This window comes from Talpa occidentalis, unplaced genomic scaffold (genome assembly GCF_014898055.3).
Source record: "Talpa occidentalis isolate TD23 unplaced genomic scaffold, MPIMG_talOcc4v2.1 talOcc4.15, whole genome shotgun sequence".
Lineage (NCBI taxonomy): Eukaryota > Metazoa > Chordata > Mammalia > Eulipotyphla > Talpidae > Talpa > Talpa occidentalis.
In genome coordinates, this window is record NW_023601543.1 from 43506780 (window position 1) to 43524617 (window position 17838).

Below are 17838 nucleotides of genomic sequence, written 5' to 3' on the forward strand. Positions count from 1 at the left end.
TCCAATACATTGAAAAGAGGATGAAGACATTTTAGACACACTGGTAGCCATAAATGGTAAATAAAATGGTGTAACATCAAGGGGAAAAGCAGGATAACTAAAAAAAGATCAGCCACAAAAACTGGAAGCTCTGGTGCCATTCAGTATAGGATCTCTCTATATCTTAGAAGCCTCTTCAGTTTGTTACTGTACTGTAATCTGTTTTAATAAGGCAAAGTTATAGTAATGACTGACCTTTCAAGAAAAAACCTTATTTTCAATTTATTCAAACCTTAAAGTCAGTGAAGTATATATCAGTATCTTAAGGTACAATATATATCCGTGGTAGATAGTCTCTAGAGTTAGACTTCCTGAGTTCTGCCACTTACTAACCCTTAAACTTGGGCCTATTGCTTAAACTCAGTGCCTCAGTTTCCTAATTTGTAAAATAGGTAAGATAGGATTTGTTATGAGGAATAAATTAACATGTAAATGACTTAGAACAGTGTCTGGCATGTAGTAAAATGTAATATGTGTGTTAAAAATAAGTAAGTTTAGATATTTTAGGTCAAAAATATGATAAAGAAAATAAATCTGTTAAAAGTAGAAATGAGAGGCCTCCCTCGTGGCGCAAGGGGTTTAGTCTCAGTACTGTGAAGCCAGCCACTGCAGCACAAGTTATATCCCTGTCCAGGGAGCTACCCACACGGCACAGCAGACCTCTCCTGTCTCGCCCGCTGCTCCCCTCAGGAGTGTATTTCAGTAGATCCATCTGTTCTGCTCCCCACTCTGTCTCTGGTGAATCCTCTCACCACCACCCCTTCACCGCTGGCCTACATCCCAGCTCATGTATGCATAAATAAAAAATAAATAAATCTTAATAGTATAAATGAAGTTTGACTAGAATTTGGTAACCATGCTAGTGGACTGTAGCAATATGGATTGAGCATACATTTGTTGAATAACAAGGTATAGTGCTAGACAACTGTGAGTACAAAAATGAATAAAATGTGGTGTTTGGCCTCCTGGAGTTGCAGTGTATTAAAGGAAAAAATATACAAATAATGATTTTATATAAATATATAACATAAATGCCAAAGGGAGTCACAAATGAAGCCACATGGGAGTTCCAATAATTGTGCACTTAGAGAAGGCTTCATGGAGGAGCTTCAGTTTTCTAGTAACTACTATCTTGATATACGTAGCTTCAAAGATTCATATATTTTACTTAACCTCCATTCTTTAAAATTTCCTGAAAAATACTTTTTTAAATGAAACAATGCTATTTGAAGCTTTTAATTAAGTTGAGAATTATGATTTATACCCTGGTGTATTTTTTTAATTAAAAGACTTTGTATGTTAGAGAACTTTTAGGTTTACAGAAAAATTGATCAGTAAGTACAGAGAATTCCTATATTCCCTCTCCCCTAGACAAAGAACCACTGAATTCTTATTATTAACATCCTGCATTGGTGTAGTACATTTGTTATGATTGATGAACCAATTATATAACATACCTTTTCTTATGAAATGAGATCATAATTTACATTAGGATTCACCCTTTATGTTGTATAGTTATATGGATTTGGGAAAATCGTGTTATGTATATTCCGTTAAGATAATCATACTGAATAGTTTCACTGCCCTAAAAATCCTATGTATTTCACAGGTTCATCCTTTTCTGTCATCTTCCCAAATCCCTAACTACCACTGACTTTTTACTGTCTATAGTTTACCCTTTTCCAGAATGTCATATTGTTGAGATTATATAGTTTGGTAAACCTTTCGTGTTGGCTTCTTTCACTTAGCAATATGAATTTCAGAGTTAATCATGTATTTTTATAACTGACAGTTCATTTCTTTTTATTACGGAAAAATAACCCTTTGTATGCATTTGCCATAGTGTGTTTACCCATTAATCTGTTGAAAGACATCTTGGTTGCTTACAGATTTTTGCAATTATAAGTAAAGCTGCAGTTAACATTCACGTGCAGGATTTTCTGTGGACATAAATCTCAACTTATTTGGGTAATTATCAAGGAGTGCAATTGCTAGATTATATGGTAAAACTATGTTTAGTTTTGTGAGAAACTGTGAACTCTCTTCCAATGTGGCTGTACCAGTCTGTATTTCTATCAGCCATGACTGATAATTTGTTTTTGGTTGTCTTTTGTTTCTTTTTTTTTTTTAAGTGAATGATAATTTCTGTTACTCCATATCCTTGTCAGCATTTAGTGTTGTCCAGTATACTGAATTTTAGCCATTCTAATAGGTATTTGGCAGTGTCTCTTTTTTTTTCTAATTTGAAATTGCCTAATGATATTTTATACTGAGCATCTTTTTATATGCTATTTGCCACTGGTTTATCTTCCTTTGTGAGATGTCTGTCAGGTCTTACGGCCTTTTTTAATTGGGTGTTTCATTTTCTTATTGAATTTTAACAGTTCTTTGTATATTTTGCATACCAGTCCTTTGTAAGATAGATGTGCAAATATTTCCACTCAATCTATGGCTTGTATTTTCCTTTTCTTAAGTGTCTTTCACAGAGGACATCCTTGTTTTTTTCCCAATCGTAGGGTATAGCATGTAGTTTTGCACCATTAAGTGTTTGTTAGCTATTAGGAGTTCTTGTAGATGTTCTTTTTTTAAAAAAAAAATTAAATATATTTATCTAAATATATGTAAATGTTCTTAGTCAAGTTGAGGAAGTTCCCCTCTATTCCCAGTTTGCTGGGAGTTTTCATTGTGAATAGCTGTTGGATTTTTGACATGTGCTTTTAAACATCTATCGATATCATATATCTCCTCTTTAGCCTGTTGATATGATGGTTACATTAATTGATTTTCAAATGTTGAACCAGCCGTACATACATGGAATGAATTCCACTTGTTCATGTTGTGTAATTCTTTTTTAAAAAGATTTATTTATTTATGCATACAAGAGCTGGGGTACAGGCCAGAGGTGGGGGAGGTGAGAGGCTTACCAGAGACAGAGTGGGGAACAGAACAGGCAGATCAACTGAAACACACTGCTGAGGGGAGCAGCAGGCAAGTCAGGAGAGGTCTGCTGCAACATGTGGGTAGCTCCCTAGTGGGGGATCGAACTGGTGCTGCAGGGGCTGCGGATTGCTTCATAGGTTGCATCTTAACCCCTTGTGCCACCAGGGAGGCCCAGATGTTGTATAATTCTTTTTATACATTGTTGGATTTGACTTGCTAATATGTTGGTGAGGAATTTTGTATTTGTTTATGAGAATGGTCTGTAGTTTTTCTTTATTATAATGTCTTTGTCTGATTTTGGTATTAGAGAATTGCTGGCCTCATAGAATGAATTAAGAAATGTTTCTTCTTCCTCTTTTCTGGAAAGATTTTTTTTCAAATTGTCTAGGTATTTTGTCCAATTTTATTTTCTTATTTTATCTTGCTAATAAAATCTCCTTTTAGTATTCTTTATTTTTTTTCTCTCCTTCTGACCCTTTTAGATTTAGAGAGGTAATTAAACAAAGAAACAAACTTCTCTTTCACCTGTTCACATATATTGGCCCCCTCTTGGCAGCAGTATGTAGGAGCCCTGAATGAAAGAGATTGATTATTGAGGAATTTAGGTTTTAAAAAGACTGAAGGAATTGGGTTCCTCACATGATATAGGCATTACTTCCGTGTTGAGGTAGGGAAAAATCATTTTAAGATCTGAAATTTTTTTTTTGAGGTAATGTTGGTTTACAACATTGCTTGTGTTTTAAAGGTACAAGATCTTTCCCTCTGATATTAACCTAGATTCTGAGATCCTCAGCGAAGTGACCATATTCACCAGTAATTTTGGCATCATCTAGATACAGCATACCTTTAGTCTGTCCTTATCATGATTTTGCTTTTTCCTTAATTCTGTTCTTCAGTAATTTTAACACATTGTAGACTACTGTGTTAAAATTAAATCAATTCAATTTTCTTATAGTGTATTAGTCTATGAAAATTCAGGAGCTTAGCAGATTATTTATGTATGTGATTTAAGCTTTTGATCTAGGAAAGAAAAATGTTTTGTGAGAATGAGTCCCTTTTTTTTTCTTCTTGTGCTTAAATTAATGGGTGCATTGCAGTTACAGATGAAACATACCTTTTGTCACTTAATTATAATCTAGTAAAAATCACCGGTTTCTCAGCTTTTAAGAAGACACAGTGGGATGAAACTTCATACTGAGACCATTTTGATTGAAATACAGTATCATCTATCCTTATTTTTAGATATCTCCAGCCTAGACTTTAGGGAGCCAGAGCTGGTATGACCCGAGACCCTGGCTTTGTTTTTTAATATTGTTTTTAGTATACTTGCAGTAATACATATTCTTTTTGGTAATCATTTCTATGATTTTAACACATAAATATGTTCATGTAATTATTGCCCCAGGCAGGATATAGAAAAGTATCATCATCCCCAAAATTTCTTTTGTATAACCACTTTGTAGACCTACCCTCTCCAGAATCCTAATTAATTTATCCTCTATCTCTATAGTTTTGTTGTTGTGAAAATGCCATATAAATGATATCTTTCAACATATAAACTTTTGAACTGGCTTCTCTCACTCAGCATAATGCCTTTGTCATTTATCTATGTCGTTGAATGTATCAATTTATCCCTTTTTATTGACAAGTAGTATTCCATGGTATGGATGTGCTAGAGTTTATTCATTCATTTACCCACTGATGGACATTTGTTTCCTTTCCACCTTTAAGCAATTATAACAAGAGGTGTGGTTATAAGTTTCTATAAGCACTCAGGTGCAGGTTTTTGTGTGAACCTGAGTTTTCATTTTTTTAAGATAAATACCTAGGAATGAAATTGCTAAGTCATGGTAAGTATATTTTTAGCTATATAAGAAATTGCCAAACTTTTTTCCCAGAATGGATGTTTTTGTCTTCTCACAAGCAATGTGTGAGTGTTCCAGTTGCTTCAATTCTTTGCCACCTCCTGGTAATGTTAGACATATAGTTGTATCTTGTGATTTAAAAATATTTTTCCCTAAATGGCTAATGATGTTGAATATCTTTTTTCATGTGCTTAGTTGTCATCCATATGTCCACTTTGGTAGTGTTTGCGCAAGTGTTCGTTTCTTTTTTTAGTTGAGCTGTTTGTTTTTACTGTTGAATTTAGTGAGTTTTTCATATATTATGGATGTGAAATCTTTCTTAGATTTATAATTTGCAAATATTTTTAATCTGTAGCTTGTTTTTTAAATTCTCTTAATAATCTTATATAGAAGTAAAGTTTTTAAATTTGAAAGGTTCCAGTTTATAATTTTTTTCTCTTTATAAATTATGCTTTTGTTGTTTTGTCTAAGAACTGTTTACTCAACTCAAGGTCATTAAAATTTTCTCCCGTGTTTTCTTTTAAAAGTTATATTTTCACCTTTTGCTTTTAAGTCTGTAGTTCATTCTGAGTTAATGCTTCTCTGTGATTTCAAGGTGAAGATTCATTGTTTTGTACAATTTTTCTACACTGAGTCTATCCACTCTTCCCTTTGAAGTTCCTTTGTTTCCTGTTGCTGCCATAACAACGTATCACCACTTTAGGATCTTAAAGCAACACAGATTTATTACCCCATATTTCTGAACGTCAGAATCCCAAAATTAGATTTCATTAGATCAAAATAAAGACATTTCACAGAGCTAGTCTTTCTAAGACTGTTAGGGAAGAGTCTGCTTTCTTTTTCAGCTTCTAGAATTCAATCCACATTCCTTGGCTAATGGCCTTCTTCCATCCTCAAAGTCTGTAGCAGCTTCAATCTTTTCTGCTCTGATTCTCAACTTCTATAGCCTTATCTTTTCTCCTAATTTTGACCCTCTTTCCATCCTCTTGTAAGTACTGTTTTGATTACATTAGCTCTACCTAGATAATCCTGGATATTTTACCCAGCTCGTGTTCTTTAGTTTAATCACAGCTGCAATGTCCATTTTGCTATGGAAGGTATAGTCTTTACCGTTTCCAGAGATTAGTACATGTAGCTATTAGGGAGCCCTTATTCTCTATGCCATAGTTATACACACAAACGGACACACAGACATACACATATATGTATGTATGCATGTATATACGTTATAGGTACGTGCACATATAAAATAAACTATAATAGGTAAAATATATTAGGTTAATAATATGTAGGCTATATTATTGTGTATGTATATATGTGGTTGTGTGTGTATTTGTTTCTGAATTGTTTCATTGATCGTTGTGTATTTCTATTTGTTAACTCCATATTTTCCATTCTATTCTGGGACTCCGAAGAGGAATGATAGAACTTTTGTTATAGTTCCATAGGTTCTTGAGTCTTATGTACTTTTGTTTTAGTCTGTTTTCTCTCTGTTGTTCATAGTCAATAATTTCCAGTTTTTTTTATCTTCAAGTTTACTGATTCTTTGTCTTCATTCTGTCATAGAGCCCATCCATTTGGTGTTTTTGGTTTTTTTTTTTTCCAGTTCCAAATTTTTATTTGTTTTTTTTTAATGTCTTAAATTTGCTTTTTGTTGCTTCAAGCATGTTCATAAATGTTTCTTGAAGCACTTTTATTATGGCTGCTTTTGGCAGGTAGTTCTTACGTTGTGTCTATTGCTATTTTCTTATTCAGGTCAATATCTTAGTAGTTCTTGGTATGATGAGTGTTTTTCATTGAAACCTGGATATTTTGTGTATTGTATTATGAGACTCCAAACCTTTTTTAAATCTTCTGTTTAACAGGCCTCTTGTGATGCTGCTCCAATAGGGACTAGGTGCTGCATCATTACTGCAGGTGGGAATGAAGGTCCAGTTTCTCACCTCAGCCTCCACTGACTCCAGGGGGAAAGATTTCTCATTACTGTTAGCTTGGAAAGGCATTCAAGCTCTTCAGTAAAATGAAAGAAAAGCTGTAGCCTGGGAGAAAATATTTATAAATCACATATCTAACAAAGGCTTATGTCTGGAATATATATAAAGAGCTTTTAAAACTCAACAGCAAAAACCAAAAAACAATCTAACTATAAAATGTTCAAAAGACAAGCACAGATGTTTCCCCAAAGAGGAGATATAGTTAGCCACAAGCACATGAAAGGATGTTCAACATCATTGCTATTAGGGAAATACAAGTTAAAGCCAAAATGAGGTATCACTCTACACCTATTTAAAACGGTTTCAAAATAAAAAATAATAATAGTGATAATATCAAATGTTGGTGAGGATGCAGATAAACTGGATCAGTCATACTTTGCTGGTGGGACTATAAAATGGTACAGACACTCAGAGTATGGCAGTTTCTTAATAAGTTCAATGTAAATTTTCACCATACTACTTAGCAGTTACATTTTGGGCATTTATCCAAGAGAAATGAAAACTTATATGGGAATGTTCACAACATCTTTATTTATAATAACCCCAAACTAGAAACAACCAAAATGTCTTGATGTCTTGAGGAGTGAATGGTTGAATAAATTCTGGCACATTCACGGACAGTATTCAGCAATGAAAGGAGATGAGCTACTGATACATCATTCTTTTTTTAAATTTTTATTTATATATTTTTTTACATCATTGTTCATTTTTAAACAATGTTTGCTTCCCACCCCTGCCCCCCATCAGGTGTAGTCGACATAGAATTTCCTTCACCAATGCACCTGTGCATCATCACCACAGTCCCCTGTGCTCTTCCCTCCCTCCCTCTGATCCCTCTCCCTCTTCCTCCCCTGCAGGATGTCTCTGGTTTATAATTATCTGTTTGTTTTTGTTTTGTTGTGTTGTGTTTTGTGTTGTTATTTTTTCCCCTGATGTCTTATTTGGTTCCCCTATATTTCTCCTATTAGTGAAACAATCTGATATTTTTCTTTTTCTTTCTGACTTATTTCACTGATACATCATTCTTGATGAACCTCAAGAGTATTATGCTGAGTGAAAAAAACCAATTTCAAAATGTTGCATCTGTATAGTTCTGTGTGTATAATATATTCAAAATGACTAGGCTTTCGAGATTAAGAACAGATTACTTGTTGCCAGGCGACAGCGATTGGAGTGGGGCAAGGTGGGGTGGGAGTGATTATAAAGAGCTAGTTCAAGGGCATTCTTTTGTAGTGATGAGAAAGTTGTGTCTTGATTGTGGTGGTGGTTACAAGGTCGAAGGACCTAAACGTGGAATAAAGTTGTGTAGAACTATATAGATAGCACATATAATCCACACACATGAATACATAGTGAAAATTGAGTGAGTTCTCTCCTGCACTGTTGGTGGGAGTGCAAACTGTTCCAACCACTATGGAGAGCTGTGTGGAGATTTCTTGACCTACTAAACATAGAGCTTCCATATGATCCAGCAATTCCACTCCTAGGTATTTACCCAAAGGACACAGAAACATCAATTCCAAAGAGCACCTGCACCCCTGTTTATAGCAGAACTATTTACAATAGCTAAGCTTTGGAAACAACCCAAATGCCCAAAAATAGATGACTGGATCAAGAAGATGTGATACATATACACCATGGAATATTACTCAGCATTCAAAAAAGATAAACACATGCAATTTGCAGCAACATGGATGGTGCTGGAAGGGATCATGCTCAGCGAAATAAGCCAGAAGGAAAAAGAAAAATACCGTATGGTCTCACTCATAGCAGGAATCTAGAAAACTTAAATAAGGGACCAGGAAAAAGAATAACTATAAGAAAGAAAAAATCAAAATCAACAACTATGAACCAGAGACACTCTATGGAGGGTGGGGGGCGGGGAGGGGAGGGATTGGGGTCAAAATAAGGGGTTGTAATTGTATGGGGAATATAAAAAATAAAATTTAAATAAAATGTGAAAAAAAAAAAGAAAATTGAGTGAGTTCTGTAATCTAGTTTACAAAAATGTGCCAGTGTATATTTTTGGTTTTGATATTGAACTACAGCTATATAAGATGTCATCATTAGGAGATTCTGGGTGTAAAGGATTACAAGTCTGTTTGCACTACTTGTGCAACTTCCTGTGAGTTTATAATTACTTCAAAATTGTTTTTTTAATTCACATTTATCTTACATGGTTTAAATCTAGTTTTGTTGAAGGCAGAATATTAGGAAAGCCAATATTTGCCAGCCCCCATTTTTCAAAATATCTTAAGGCCAATGGAACCCACATATATATAGTAATAAAAAATCTAAATGTAATAGTCTTTTCCATTTCTTTTCGTTTCCTTTTAAATATTACCTTTAAGGGAAAACTCACAGTAATCAACAATTATTATTAGAGGCAGGGCTATGTTCTTAGCACTGTGCTGACTGCTCTTTTTCTGCCAATAAAAAAATACAGGACAGTTCTCATTCATATCCTTTACACACAAGGATGAGCCCAAATTTGACCAAAACCAAACACATTTTCAAGAAAATAAAATTGCACAACTTCCTTGGTGACACATTACTTTCAATCACCACTCACTGACTGGCATAGATATAATTGACAGTTATGAAAATTGTGTGCTAGTTATAACTATCACTTTTCCTCCCACTCAAGAAAGTGTGTTGGAATGCAAGCGAGGGGATATGACCTTATTATGTAGAAAACTTGGAATGTGCTCAAATTTATTTAAATTAATTATAATATAGTTATAGAAGTAGGTAGTATAAATAGTGCATTTAAGAGCACCCATTTTGAATGCAAAAGAAGTAAGATATATGGCTCCTGCCTTAAAAGCTGCTGATATGGCTATGGTACACCAGAAAAAATTCTGAATTTCAAGACAGACCTGGATTTTAATTCCAGTTCTGCTGTCTACCAGACAAATCACTAAACCTCATGTAACCTGAGTTTCCTTAACTATTGCAATAATACCCATTACATGGACTTGTTATTTGATGCCGCTCTCACTTCTGTGAAAGGTACCTAGCACCATACTTGACTCATATAGCTCTTGTTCACAAAATGTTTGATTTCACACAAAACTTTGCCACTGAATTTGTAAAGGCAATACACCCATATATGCGCACATACAGGTGAAGTAAATGATAAATACATAATAAAAATGATAAATCCTGAGATATAAATTATGAAAAAGAGGAGTTGGAAAATAGAAAGTGCCAAAATGGCTGCAAGCTTCCAAGAAGGCATCATGATGGGAACGAGATTCGAAGTGGGTTTTGAAGAATGAAGAGGTAGAGAAGTAGATAGGGTGGGGAGACCATTTCAAACAGAAGCAAGAGCCTGAGGTTTTATGGGAATCAGCATTGACAAATTTATACTACTTGAAACCTGCTGTTCCATTAGATTATATTTTGGAAATTAGAAATCTTAAGTTTCAAGCAATTTATCCTACATTATCCCAACATTTGCAGTGTATTTTTTTAAAGATTTATTTATTTATGCATACAAGAACTGGGGTACAGGCCAGAGGTGCAGGAGATGAGAGGATTCACCAGAGACAGAGTGGGGAACGAAACAGGCAGATTGACTGAAATACACTGCTGAGGGGGAGCAGCAGGCGAGTCAGGAGAGGTCTGCTGCGCTATGTGGGTCAGCTCCCTGTCTGGGGATCGAACTCCTGCTGCAGCAGCTATGGATAGCTTCATAGGTTGCATCTTAACCCCTTGCGCCGCCAGGGAGGCTCTGCAGTGTATTTTAATGATATTGTTGGATATTAGAGCCCCTACTTCATTGCTAAGACACTTGTATACCTTACTTTGAAATCTTGATTCATAAGATTTTCATAGCTCCTGTCATCACTTGTAGCTAAAGTAGGGTTGTTGGCAATAGATCCTTTATATTTAACAAAGATGAATGACATTATAATGAAAAATTAAGAGCTGGAATTTCAGTGTTTCTGTTAAACATTATAGAATTGTTTTCATATTAATGTATATTAATTTCAAAAAAGAAAACTGGCTGTCTATCTAACCAACTTCCTTTATCTAAATGATGATTGTTGTTTTTGATACTCTAACTTTGCAGAAAATATGAAATGTGAATGACTAATTTTCATATTTTAGATGCATTCTCGTGGAGAAATAGGTTGGTTTTTGAAAGCTTAATTTGGTATTCAGTGGATTTTGTCTTGTATGGTATTAAAGCAAAGGAATCTTTTTGTGGGGCAAATAGATCTGTCACATTCCCACCAATGGTAAATCAGCCAGAGATACTTGTAATTTATTTTTAAGATCCTTTTTGCTATATAATTTCAATTTTATCATTATTTTGGTAAACACATTTTTACATATATTTATTGAATACCTACTATACACAAAACAGTATACTCAGCATGGATGAGGCAAAAAGAGGAATGTGATATAGATCCTCAAGGATCTTTTCCTAAAGAAAGGAAAACATATACACAAAGAACTATAATAAAAACTGCTTTACTGTAAATATTATGAGCTCTGTAGAATTTCAGATAATGGAGGGAGCATTTTGAGTGGATGATTTCGTGGAGACAAGAACATTTGACTAATGCACAAGACTTATAAATGAATATTAACATGGCAGTCAGCGTGAGGTAGGAATCCTGAAATGACAGTTCTTCCAAATGCCAAGAATTTTTCTGTATAAACTGAGAAAATCATTCTAATACTAGTAAATGGCTAATATCTAAACATTCCCATAAATACCAATTTTAGTTAAATAGTTGTACTTTTATAAATAAATACTTTGCATTTGGTGGGTAATTGCTGTTTTTGTTTTTAGGCCTTGAATATTGTGGTTCCTTTCATGTTTAAATATGCTGTAGACAGCCTCAACCAGATGTCGGGAAACATGCTGAACCTGAGTGATGCCCCAAATACAGTTGCAACCATGGCAACGGCAGTTCTGATTGGCTGTATGTGTGATTCTTTAATCTGTCTACAGGTGTTGACTTTCTTCAAGGGAGTTTCATTATATTTGAGTATCATATTTCACCACCAACACAACTTAGCATTTTGGATGTTTATCATTTTATGTGAAAGGTTTTTTTTAATGATATGAAGTCTTCTAAAATTCATTGTGTGATTTACTTTTCAAACACTTCCTAACAAGTCTCATTTTCTAAGTGCTAGAAAATAGTAACATTAAACAAAACATTAAATTAATAGCAACCACTTCTAATAGTTAAAATCCTTATATCTTATACTTATTCAACAAAGCTGCTTTCTTGTCTTTGTTAGCTGTTAATTAAGAAATAGCTAAATAGCAATATATGTACATTAATGCTTTGTCAAATTATTTTCAATAGCCATGGTACAAATCTACAATTTGTAGTGAACAGAACATGATGCTTTATGTTCCCTTGCATTAGAATGGTCTCTCTCAGACTCAGAGACTTGAGTGTGGACATGCTTTTGTCAAGGCATTAGCTTTTTTAGGATCTAAATTTTATCATTTTTTATTTGGGGAAACTGAGTTGCATCAAAAAACCTCCACAGATACTGTACATTTATTCACAATAAGGCCATACGGGCTGCTATTTATTCAAAGTACTTTATTGGAAAAATCAATACACCCTAACTGTAGGGGAAAATAATACCTACAGGGATCCATGGTTGGTGGAAAGATTGGTTTTTCCTAGGCTATGTGCTTTCTAGATTTCTTTTAGTGTAAATGTTCTGTGATATATTCATTCATTATACATAATGAATAAAACCCTACCATTTTTACGTTCCTGATTCCAATGCTTTTATAACCCATTTTTTCTTTTGAATATATTGTTATGTTAGATGGTGTATCAAGAGCTGGAGCTGCCTTTTTTAATGAAGTTCGAAATGCAGTGTTTGGCAAGGTAGCCCAAAATTCTATCCGAAGAATAGCCAAAAATGTCTTTCTCCATCTTCACAACCTGGATCTGGCTTTCCACCTGAGCAGACAGACAGGAGCTTTATCGAAGGCTATTGACAGAGGGACAAGGGGTATCAGTTTTGTCCTGAGTGCTTTAGTGTTTAATCTTCTTCCCATCATATTTGAGGTGTCTCTTGTCAGTGGTGTCTTGGTAAGTAAAACATTTTTCATAACAAACTTTTATCATACATTTTCTTTAGTAGCTATTTAGTACTGGAAGCTGTTGTGTTATTACATGCCCGTGATTCAAAAGCAAAATTTCATGGTGCCAGAAGAATTATGCAGTTTGTTTAATTATTTTGCCACGAGCTTCAAAGGACTGTCCCAAGTCTTTATCATGTTGTTACTATAAAAGCTGTTGAGTTTTAAACATAGATCAGTCAATTTAACTAGTGCTTACAGTTTTTTTGTTAGCAAGATTTTTATGTGTGACGTTGGACTGGCATGCTCAGATTATCTAGGTTGCTATTCATTTACAATATTTTAAGCAGTTTCATATTTCATAATTAAAATGTACGTGTATATTTTTATTTCTTTTAAGGTTTATGTACTATTTTTATTGCCAGCATTTGACAGTAGTATCAGGGTGGCAAGTGCAGTTTGATTTTCTTTTCTTGTTACCCAAAGTGGATTTTCTAAGGTATTTGATTTCTCACTCAATTTTTCATTTATGCATTTCCTATAATTTTTATTAAAATATTTTGACTGAAATTAGCTGTTGTTTACTATAAACTGTAGGGCAAGAACAATGTTTCCCATTTCTTCTTTTGCTTTCTCCAGTATTACAAATGCGGTGCCCAGTTTGCATTGGTGACCCTTGGAACGCTTAGTGCATATACCGCATTCACAGTGGCTGTCACACGGTGGAGGTAAGGTATTCCCCAGAGGCCAGTCAAGGTTCAGAAATTCGTTATGCTCTTATAATAGACGTTTCATGCCTGTGCAACTCTTTGTCTTGCAGAACTAGATTTAGAATAGAGATGAACAGAGCGGATAATGATGCGGGTAATGCTGCCATTGATTCGCTGCTAAATTATGAAACTGTGAAGGTAATATGTTTAATTATATTTTCCTCTGCCTTTCACACTGAACTAAGATTTGTTCTGTCATTTAATTTAATGGGCGCTGTAAGTTAGAGCTTTAGATTAAGATAGAACTTCTAAGTGTAATGGAATAATAGTACTCTATTGTTTTCCTATTGTTTAGAAATCATCCTATTCACTTCAGTTTTTGGTTAACCCCATCAGAATTTTACCTTTCAAATTAATTTAGAAGTGATAAAAGTATGGTTACCATATTTAGCATTCAGGGTGAACACTAAGTTAATCAAAATGGTATGTAAAGTCCTGTTTCTGTACTCCTCAGAGTGGCTATCATTGTGCTTTTCAGTAATTCCTTCATTTATTTGTTCACTTTTGATATTACTGAATGTCTCTTACATGCAAAGCACTATGCTAAGTGCTGTGATGGAGAACGGTGGTAAAAAATGATTAATACTCAATCCTTGCCCTCCCAGAATTTGCTAATGTACTGGGAGAGTTAAAGTACGCAAGTGACTATACATGAAGGTATAATGATGCAGTGCAGCAGTGAGAACTGTCCATTCAAAGTCTTGGGAAATCAGAAGTCTTTTTGAAGGAAGTGAAATTGGCAGTTATTTTTAGATCTGGGTTTAAATTAATCATTCAGTAAATGTTTGTGGGATGGATTTTATGGACTTTACAAATACAGTTCATTTTGGAAAGCTGCAGTGGTTATCATAGTCCAGTATATTAAAAGTTAGTTTTAGAATGAAATATGCAATACAAAATCATCTGTAGATGAATTTCGGTGAAAAGGATACTATAGTAATGCATAAGAGAGTAAGTTATATTTATGTAATTGCTATTTCTGTGTATTTTATAGTATTTTAATAATGAAAACTATGAAGCCCAAAGATATGATGGATTTTTGAAGTCATATGAGACTGCTTCACTGAAAAGTACTTCTACTCTGGCTATGCTGAACTTTGGTCAAAATGCTATTTTCAGTGTTGGTTTAACGGCTATAATGGTGCTTGCCAGTCAGGGAATTGTGGCAGGTAATGGATCTGCGGATTTCAGATACATTTTACCTAACCTTTATAAATAAAGATTAATGGAAGGAATGCGTATATTAGTCTTAATTATAAAGCATAGTAAGGTGCTTGAACATCCTTAGAGTACTTTCCTTTTTGTATCAGAACGTATTCTCTTGATAGCATGGTACTATTTTTTTACTTTCTTTAGTTCAATGCTCCAAGTTTAGCACTGGCTCTCTCATTGATTGGGATTACTGTTTACACATACTGTTTTTTTCAGAAGTGACTTTTTTTAGCATCTAATGTTTCTAATTTGTAGACCTAGAAAGCAATGTAATAATGTAGTGTTTAGTCAAAGAACTAAAATGCAAGCAGTTTTTTTGAATTATTAGTAATCTTTGTTCTACTAGTTTTTCATTTGCAAAACATTTTGAAAGTAAATTATGTCTGTGTTGCTTTTCTGTAACTTGCCCACTCGATTAGAATTCATTCATTCACTGAATACGTTTTATCATCATGATAATATCCATTGCTCCAATTTTTAATATATGTTCTTTTTTTGTAAATTTCTGTTGTACATTATAGAGAAACTTGTTAGTGTCTTAGGAAGAAAGGAGAAGTTTTTAGCCTTCTGTATTTCTATCAAACCACTTTCTTTTATATGTATACACACATATATGTGTAATGTATAGTGACTTAGGGGTGGACTTTTCCCATTCCACCTAGCATATATCAAATTCCTTAAATTTCTAAATTGTGGATTAAATTGCTTTGAAATTATACTAGTTCTGACAGTTACTGATTATGTACATTTTGAACTGTATCCCAGAATAAGACTATCAATTTCTCTATCTTAAGCAGGAAACGTTTATAATATCGAAAATATCCTTTTTTTTCCTTCTACCAACTTCATGTCAAGGTACCCTAACTGTTGGAGATCTAGTAATGGTGAATGGACTGCTGTTTCAGCTTTCATTACCTCTCAATTTTCTGGGAACTGTATATAGAGAAACTAGACAAGCACTCATAGACATGAACACCTTGTTTACTCTACTCAAAGTAGACACCCGAATTAAAGTAAGTAATCTACTTACCACCTTTCAAAAGTATTTGAGCATCTCCCATTAATAGAATTGTTTTAGGGGAATGTTCTTAAAGTACCATGTCGACAAATTCTTTTTTGCAGGAATTAGAATTATCATGTATTGAGAGGTTGTGATAGCATTTACTTCTGTGTTTAGAAACCTTATGGTGTTGACAAAGAACATTATACCTAGACCCTAAATTTTGTAAATTGATGATTTGTACGTGCACTTGATTTATTTCTGCTAATAATAATATACAATGTAAATCGCCTCTCCTCACGTCCTCAACCTCCTTAATCCCCTGCCCACCTTCCCTCTACCCACTCCCCGCAGATTGCCCAGAAATCACTTTTTTACTTTATCAGTGAGGTGTGAAACAATCAAATCTTTAGCAGCATGCTTAAAAGTAATCTAACTCCACTTAAAAACCTTCTCCTTCCCCATTATTTTCCTTTTTCTTTCTGTGATTTAGAAAGTTTTCTGCATAGGTATACTCTAAGTGGTATGTAAAAGTGATTTTTTCCCCCTCTTCTCTGACAGGACAAAGTAATGGCATCGCCCCTTCAGATCACACCACAGACAGCTACAGTGGCCTTTGATAATGTGCATTTCGAATACATTGAGGGGCAGAAAGTCCTTAGTGGAATATCTTTTGAAGTCCCTGCAGGAAAAAAAGTGGCCATTGTTGGAGGTAGTGGGTCAGGGTGGGTAATTCAGTTATTTATAAAATTCTACATCATTGATTGTTGATTCCCAATGCGATGTTTTTTTTTTCTTTTTCATAATAAAATGATTATAGTGGTTTAAAACAGGGGTTCCCTAATGCCAGTAAGAGCTAAATAACCTTTCCTTTTCTTCAATTTCAGGAAGAGCACAATAGTGAGGTTGTTATTTCGCTTCTATGAGCCTCAAAAGGGTAATATTTACCTTGCTGGTCAAAATATACAAGATGTGAGCTTGGAAAGCCTTCGGAAAGCAGTGGGAGTGGTACCTCAGGTAATTTATTTTTTTATTTTTCTTTAGTTATTTTTTTTTTTTATATAGCTGTTTTTGAAATTGAGGTAAAATTGGTTTACAATGTTATTTTGTGTTTTAGAGGTATAAGATCCCCCACTTCAGGTGTTGGTACTATATCACGCCATCACCATAGTCCATCCCCAGAGTCCATTGTGCTCCCTCCCTACGTTGTTCTCATCTTTCTCCCTCCCCTCTCCCTCTGGTAGCCTTGGTTCTGCAGTCAGCTTTCTAGGGTTTGTTGTTAGTTTGGTTGTATCTGACCCTTTGTTTGGTTTCTCTCTCTCTATGTAAGTGACACCATTGGGTATTTGCCTTTCTCTTTCTGACTCACTTAGCTTAACGTAATCCCCTCCAGCTCCATCCATGTATGGCAAGAGTTTATCTTTTTTAAGAGCTGAGTAGTATTCCATCATGTTATACCACAAAAAGATAAAACATAGTTGAAGAAATATTTATTGCATTGGTGGATCTTTTACACGAATAATTTGTGTCTAAGAAGTCAAAATACGCTAGTGTAGTAGGAAGTATTAGGCCCTGTAGATCAAATCTGTTACCAAAAAGACAAATTAAATGTGAATGGAAAGTCTGCATGATAGATTTCTAAGCCTTAAAAAGATAGAATAACATAAAAGAAATAGCAGAGACTTAAGTCAAACAACTGGAATCTACACCCAGCTCTAACCCTTCTAACTTCCGTGGTCTTGGGTCACAGTTTGATCATCTAAAATAATGAAACCATCTTTCTTAATAGGATAGATAATTATCATGGATTAGATGTAATATGTTTAAAGTACAAGCATAGTATCCATCACATAATTGTTTAGTAAATGAAAACTCATAATTTTGAACAGTTTGACATAGTAAATTTATAGAAATTATAAAGCAGTTTAACTGCCGACTTCCAAGT

General features: G+C 34.3%; 1 protein-coding gene across 3 annotated transcripts in view; it reads left to right on the forward strand.

Moving 5' to 3' along the window:
• The window catches only part of ABCB7 (ATP binding cassette subfamily B member 7), a 121474-nt gene that overhangs the window by 86766 nt on the left and 16870 nt on the right, over positions 1-17838 (forward strand). For all 3 annotated transcript variants that reach the window (XM_037512241.2, XM_037512237.2, XM_037512238.2), the window contains 8 exons: positions 11646-11778; positions 12653-12921; positions 13551-13639; positions 13732-13819; positions 14676-14850; positions 15749-15906; positions 16455-16618; positions 16781-16910. In XM_037512241.2, the coding sequence (XP_037368138.1) occupies positions 11646-11778; positions 12653-12921; positions 13551-13639; positions 13732-13819; positions 14676-14850; positions 15749-15906; positions 16455-16618; positions 16781-16910 (1206 nt within the window). The remainder of the gene's footprint in view (positions 1-11645; positions 11779-12652; positions 12922-13550; positions 13640-13731; positions 13820-14675; positions 14851-15748; positions 15907-16454; positions 16619-16780; positions 16911-17838) is intronic.